This window comes from Piliocolobus tephrosceles, chromosome 2, assembly GCF_002776525.5.
Source record: "Piliocolobus tephrosceles isolate RC106 chromosome 2, ASM277652v3, whole genome shotgun sequence".
Taxonomy (NCBI): domain Eukaryota; kingdom Metazoa; phylum Chordata; class Mammalia; order Primates; family Cercopithecidae; genus Piliocolobus; species Piliocolobus tephrosceles.
In genome coordinates, this window is record NC_045435.1 from 191,976,721 (window position 1) to 191,984,003 (window position 7,283).

Below are 7,283 nucleotides of genomic sequence, written 5' to 3' on the forward strand. Positions count from 1 at the left end.
GTTTTTAGCATGAAGGGCTGTTGAATTTTGTCAAAAGCCTTTTCTGCATCTATTGAGATAATCATGTGGTTCTTGTCTTTGGTTCTGTTGATATGCTGGATTACGTTTATTGATTTGCGAATGTTGAACCAGCCTTGCATCCCAGGGATGAAGCCCACTTGATCATGGTGGATAAGCTTTTTGATGTGCTGCTGAATCCGTTTTGCCAGTATTTTATTGAGGATTTTTGCATCGATGTTCATCAGGGATATTGGTCTAAAATTCTCTTTTTTTGTTGTGTCTTTGCCAGGCTTTGGTATCAGGATGATGTTGGCCTCATAAAATGAGTTAGGGAGGATTCCCTCTTTTTCAATTGATTGGAATAGTTTCAGAAGGAATGGTACCAGCTCCTCCTGTACCTCTGGTAGAATTCAGCTGTGAATCCATCTGGTCCTGGACTTGTTTTGGTTGGTAGGCTATTAATTATTGCCTCAATTTCAGAGCCTGCTATTGGTCTATTCAGGGATTCAACTTCTTCCTGGTTTAGTCTTGGAAGAGTGTAAGTGTCCAGGAAATTATCCATTTCTTCTAGATTTTCTAGTTTATTTGCGTAGAAGTGTTTATAGTATTCTCTGATGGTAGTTTGTATTTCTGTGGGGTCAGTGGTGATATCCCCTTTATCATTTTTAATTGCGTCTATTTGATTCTTCTCTCTTTTCTTATTAGTCTTGCTAGCGGTCTGTCAATTTTGTTGATCTTTTCAAAAAACCAACTCCTGGATTCATTGATTTTTTGGAGGGTTTTTTGTGTCTCTATCTCCTTCAGTTCTGCTCTGATCTTAGTTATTTCTTGCCTTCTGCTAGCTTTTGAATGTGTTTGCTCTTGCCTCTCTAGTTCTTTTAATTGTGATGTTAGAGTGTCAATTTTAGATCTTTCCTGCTTTCTCTTGTGGGCACTTAGTGCTATAAATTTCCCTCTACATACTGCTTTAAATGTGTCCCAGAGATTCTGGTATGTTGTATCTTTGTTCTCATTGGATTCAAAGAACATCTTTATTTCTGCTTTCATTTCGTTATGTACCCAGTAGTCATTCAGGAGCAGGTTGTTCAGTTTCCATGTAGTTGAGCGGTTTTGATTGAATTTCTTAGTCCTGAGTTCTAGTTTGATTGCACTGTGGTCAGAGAGACAGTTTGTTATAATTTCTGTTCTTTTACATTTGCTGAGGAGTGCTTTACTTCCAATTATGTGGTCAATTTTGGAATAAGTGTGATGTGGTGCTGAGAAGAATGTATATTCTGTTGACTTGGGGTGGAGAGTTCTATAGATGTCTATTAGGTCCGCTTGGTGCAGAGATGAGTTCAATTCCTGGATATCCTTGTTAACTTTCTGTCTCGTTGATCTGTCTAATGTTGACAGTGGAGTGTTGAAGTCTCCCATTATTATTGTATGGGAGTCTAAGTCTCTTTGTAAGTCTCTAAGGACTTGCTTTATGAATTTGGGTGCTCCTGTATTGGGTGCATATATATTTAGGATAGTTAGCTCTTCCTGTTGAATTGATCCCTTTACCATTATGTAATGGGCTTCTTTGTCTCTTTTGATCTTTGATGGTTTAAAGTCTATTTTATCAGAGACTAGGATTGCAACCCCTGCTTTTTTTTTGTTCTCCATTTGCTTGGTAGATCTTCCTCCATCCCTTTATTTTGAGCCTATGTATGTCTCTGCATGTGAGATGGGTCTCCTGAATACAGCAGACTGATGGGTCTTGACTCTTTATCCAGTTTGCCAGTCTGTGTCTTTTAATTGGAGCATTTAGTCCATTAACATTTAAGGTTAATATTGTTATGTGTGAACTTGATCCTGCCATTATGATATTAACTGGTTATTTTGCTCGTTAGTTGATGCAGTTTCTTCCCAGCCTCAATGGTCTTTACATTTTGGCATGTTTTTGCAATGGCTGGTACCGGTTGTTCCTTTCCATGTTTAGGGCTTCCTTCAGGGTCTCTTGTAAGGCAGGCCTGGTGGTGACAAAATCTCTAAGCATTTGCTTATCTGTAAAGGATTTTATTTCTCCTTCACTGATGAAACTTAGTTTGGCTGGATATGAAATTCTGGGTTTAAAATTCTTTTCTTTAAGAATGTTGAATATTGGCCCCCACTCTCTTCTGGCTTGTAGAGTTTCTGCTGAGAGGTCTGCTGTTAGTCTGATGGGCTTCCCTTTGTGGGTAACCCGACCTTTCTCTCTGGCTGCCCTTAAGATTTTTTCCTTCATTTCAACTTTGATGAATCTGGCAATTATGTGTCTTGGAGTTGCTCTTCTCGAGGAGTATCTTTGTGGTACTCTCTGTATTTCCTGAATTTGAATGTTGGCCTGCCCTACTAGGTTGGGGAAGTTCTCCTGGATGATATCCTGAGAGTGTTTTCCAACTTGGTTCCATTTTCCCCCTCACTTTCAGGCACCCCAATCAGATGTAGATTTGGTCTTTTTACATAATCCCATACTTCTTGCAGGCTTTGTTCATTTCTTTTTCTTCTTTTTTCTTTTGGTTTCTCTTCTCGCTTCATTTCATTTATTTGATCCTCAATCGCTGATACTCTTTCTTCCAGTTGATCAAGTCGGTTACTGAAGCTTGTGGATTTGTCACGTATTTCTCGTGTCATGGTTTTCATCTCTGTCATTTCATTTATGACCTTCTCTGCATTAATTAATCTAGCTATCAATTCTTCCACTCTTTTTTCAAGATTTTTAGTTTCTTTGCGCTTGGTACATAATTCCTCCTTTAGCTCTGAGAAGTCTGATGGACTGAAGCCTTCTCTCATCTCGTCAAAGGCATTCTCTGACCAGCTTTGATCCGTTGCTGGCGATGAGCTGCGCTCCTTTGCAGGGGGAGATGCGCTCTTATTTTTTGAATTTCCAGCTTTTCTGCCCTGCTTCTTCCCCATCTTTGTGGTTTTATCTGCTTCTGGTCTTTGATGATGGTGACGTACTGATGGGGTTTTGGTATAGGTGTTCTTCCTGTTTGATAGTTTTCCTTCTAACAGTCAGGACCCTTTACTTTTTTCTCGCTCTGTTGCCTAGGCTGAAGTGCAGTAGTGGCGCGATCACGGCTCATGCAGCCTCAACCTCCTGAGCCCAAGTGATCCTCCCCACCTCAGCCTCCTGAGAAGCTGGGACCACAGGCTCGCGCATCACATCCGGCTAATTTTTTGTAGAGACAGGGTCTCCCTGTGTTGCTCAGGCCGGTCTCGAACTCTGAGACTCAAGCGATCCACCAGCCCGGGCTTCCCAAAGTGCTGGGATTACAGACGTGAACCACTGACCCCGGCCAGTCAAGTTTTTAGATGCTTAAGTGCCAGGCATGATTTGCACTTTTGAGACGGAGTCTGGCTCTGTCACCCAGGCTGGAGTGCAGTAGCACGATCTCGGCTCACTGCAAGCTCCGCCTCCCGGGTTCACACCATTCTCCTGGTGAGCTGGGACTACAGGCGCCCGTCACCACGCCCGGCTAATTTTTTTGTATTTTTTTTTTTTTTTTAGTAGAGACGGGGTTTCACCGTGTTAGCCAGGATGGTCTCGATCTCCTAACCTCGTGATCCGCTCACCTCGCCCTCCCAAAGTGCTGGGAGTACAGATATGAGCCGCTGTGCGCGGCCCTGATGAGCCATTTTGGATCCAGGGATTTGTCAGGTGTGTTGGATGAAGCCCAGTTATATTCTTATCTCTGGCTTCATCCTGTCATCCCAGTTTGGAAGCCCATTAGGAAAGTGAGCTCTGTTTTGTTTTTAGTGATCACTACATTTTTTCCTAAATTCAGAAAAAATACATGAGCATGTAAAGCATCAGAGTTGTTGCTTTGAACAGTCTCTATGGGGTTATTAAAAGGGGACTCTCTCTCTCTGAAAATCCACCTATTTCTCACTACGGAGGATGAAAGGGCCCTTTGTCATACATCGGGTCAAGGTCCAGAGTTTAACCGTGGTTTAAAGGATGCACTGCTGAGAATATGGCGGGCATGTGCAGGGAAAAGGCAAGCCACTTGCGTGGCAGTCTGGCGTAGAGGTGACTTCGCTGTATGCGGTATCACTTTTGAGCCTTGTCTCTACTAAGAGTCTGGACTTTGCATAAGTGCTTCACAGAATGTGAACATCTCCCTTTTTTTGAGCAAGGGATTTGTGGTAGGCTGGGATGAGAGAATTTGATTTCCAAATCAGAATTAATGAATGTTTCTACCATACTTAGAAATACTATTTAAGCAGGGCTCTGAAGTTGCTTAACTTTTGTCTCTATTTGAAATTCTAGGGTGACAATGAAGAACAAGAAAAATTACTGAAGAAAAGCTGTACGTTATATGTTGGAAATCTTTCTTTTTACACAACCGAAGAACAAATCTATGAACTCTTCAGCAAAAGTGGTGACATAAAGAAAATCATCATGGGTCTGGATAAAATGAAGAAAACAGCATGTGGATTCTGTTTTGTGGAGTATCCTTCCTGTGGCTGGAATGTGGCTGCTGAACCGGGGTAGAGCTGAGTAGTAGCTCATACGCCTCCCTGCACTTGCCCCTGCGTTTTCCTTCGTCTCCAGTGTCACTGCTCTTATACTGTAAAGCTGACACCATTTACATTCTCTCCTGAAATCCATGCTTTATGGTTCTTGAAGAAAAAGTTTTTCAAGAATGTTTGCCCTTCATGTAAAAAAAAAAAAAAAATTCCAAAGAGCACAGTGAAAATATAAAAACCTCGTACTGTTCTAAACCCCTAACTCCCTTTGCCAGAGGCCGTCAGTTACCAGTTTCTTGGGCATCTTTCAAGAAGTAACCTGTGGGTGTGCAGTAGTGCACTTTATGTGCTGTTTTTAAAGTAATTTATTTATTTATTTATTGTTCCATTTCAGCACACGTAGGTCGTCTGTTTTTAAAATAGCCGTATAGCCGGGCATGGTGGCTCGTATTTGTAGTGCCAGCTACTCAGGAGGCTGAGGCCGGAGGATCAGTTGAGCCCAGTGGTCCAAGGCTGCACTGAGTTGTGACTGTGCTCCTGCCGGGGTGATGGGGCAAGACCCCATCTTTAAAGAAAAAAATATTTTAATAGCTATATCGTATTTCATTACATAGATGTATGTAAGCTGATTATATAGGTACAAACCAAAGCTGTATTTACTTGTGATCATTTTCTTTTTTTTTTTTTGAGACGGAGTCTCGCTTTGTCGCCCGGGCTGGAGTGCAGTGGCCGGATCTCAGCTCACTGCAAGCTCCGCCTCCTGGGTTAACGCCATTCTCCTGCCTCAGCCTCCCGAGTAGCTGGGACTACAGGCGCCCGCTACCTCGCCCGGCTAGTTTTTTGTATTTTTTAGTAGAGACGGGGTTTCACCGGGTTAGCCAGGATAGTCTCCATCTCCTGACCTCATGATCCGCCCGTCTCGGCCTCCCAAAGTGCTGGGATTACAGGCTTGAGCCACCATGCCCGGCCTGATCATTTTCTTACTTAGTCTCTTCTAAGCATTTTACCTCCTGGATTTATCCTGTTATTTTTACTGTTATGTTTTGGTCATTCAACTTAGTATTCTGAGAAATTTTGCAGACCCAATCTAATGTATCTTTTGAGGTTTTTCCTGTGCCCTGAATTACATTTGTTTCAGATGAAATTTTTCCTTAAGTGTCTGGTGATCCCTGGATTTCTGCTCATAAGTAAGGAGAAGAATGCTGACTCACTGGACGCAGGCAGGGCATCTCTCCCAGATTGCTGGCTTGCCTTGGGGATACGTGGGTTTCCCAAATGCTAGAATGAAAAGAGATTTTATTTTGGCCTGCTAACATCAAAAACACTAGTTCCTCCAGATGGTTTATTCAGAACACTATTGTCTTATTTTTATTTGTCTGGGATTAAATGTCTTCCCCTTTAATTAAAGGGAGCTCTCTCTGATTAAGTAGGTTTGGGAACTGCTACCTTGGTGATAACCTTGAGTCTTTCCTTTAGTGAAATGCAGCGCAATTCCACATGCACTGTGACCTTCTCTTTATTAAGGTGCCCTGGAATATATAGCACCTAACTTGAATATATAGCACTTGTTTCTTGGATAAGAAGTGTACAATGGTCCAAACCTGCACTGAATTATTTTATATTTTGCAAATCAAAATATGGAGATGATGGAACCAAAAATTATCAACAGGAATGTCCAACAAATATGATCAGTGCAGCCATGGAGACGTGTCATGTTTGACTCACTGTGCTTCCAAACCATGGCAAACAGGCCTGTGCAAGCTGAACTGCTGTCTCTGAACTACATCTGATTAGATTAGCTCTTGTACTTTTTAACAACTCAGCTTCATTTACATGTCGTTCCCCTATTTCTAGAAATGTTTGGAAAAATGCTAGTGTTCCTTAATACTTAAGATATTACTCGCGCGCAGATGCCGAAAATGCCATGCGGTACATCAATGGAACACGACTGGATGACCGAATCATTCGCACAGACTGGGATGCAGGCTTTAAGGAGGGCAGGCAGTACGGCCGTGGGCGATCTGGGGGCCAGGTATGCGAGAAGGGTCTCTGGGCTCAGCCTATTGCCTGGGATTCCAGTCACAATTATTTACTCTTTTGTAAATAACTTTGTTTCTATAACCTTGGCTTGAAGTGGATCTGAAAACCACCCAACGGTTTGGGTGAATTTTTTAAACCCTGAAATAGTATGTCCTGTACGTTTCTAATAAGCAGCCATTCTTGAACTTCTGCTAGGGGCTAGATTCCACCTGCAGGAACATCTAGAATCAAAGCAGAATGCACTGAAATGAGTTGAAGTGCATATGTCCTGCTTGAAATGTTCACATTATGGCATCTGAACAGGTTTCACTGTTTGTCTAACGTATTTGTGGGAGGCATATTTGTTACACCATTCTTTTCCATACTGTGACTCTGGATTCTTTCCATTAAAGGTTCGGGATGAGTATCGGCAGGACTATGACGCTGGAAGAGGCGGCTATGGAAAACTGGCCCAGAACCAGTGAGTAATGAGAGCTGTCAGTGACCAGCGCTCGTTTGGCTTGTTGAATTGATTGAAGAACATCACTGAAAGTCTGCAAACGAGCCCATTTTTACCAAGCTTTGATCAGTGTCTTTACTGAACTAGAAGCCTCTGAAAGTTATTAAAGGACAGAATCCAAAAGAATGCCTTTAATTATTTTCTGAGAATCCTGGCCATGTGTCAGATGATCAGATTTATTTTGTTACCCGGTCAGAAATTGTGTTCTTTGACAACAGATTGGATCTATAATGTTGGTTAGTCTTTTTTTTTTTTTTTTTTTTTTTTT

At 42.0% G+C, this 7,283-nt stretch overlaps 1 protein-coding gene across 1 annotated transcript in view; it reads left to right on the forward strand.

The window, feature by feature from the left end:
- Positions 1-7,138, forward strand: part of NCBP2 (nuclear cap binding protein subunit 2) — a 9,092-nt gene extending 1,954 nt beyond the window's left edge. Inside the window, exons 2-4 of the mRNA XM_023214803.1 lie at positions 4,277-4,458; positions 6,370-6,508; positions 6,909-7,138. Coding sequence (XP_023070571.1) covers positions 4,277-4,458; positions 6,370-6,508; positions 6,909-6,980 — 393 coding nt within the window. The 3' untranslated portion in view covers positions 6,981-7,138. The remainder of the gene's footprint in view (positions 1-4,276; positions 4,459-6,369; positions 6,509-6,908) is intronic.
- Positions 7,139-7,283: the final 145 nt, after the last annotated feature.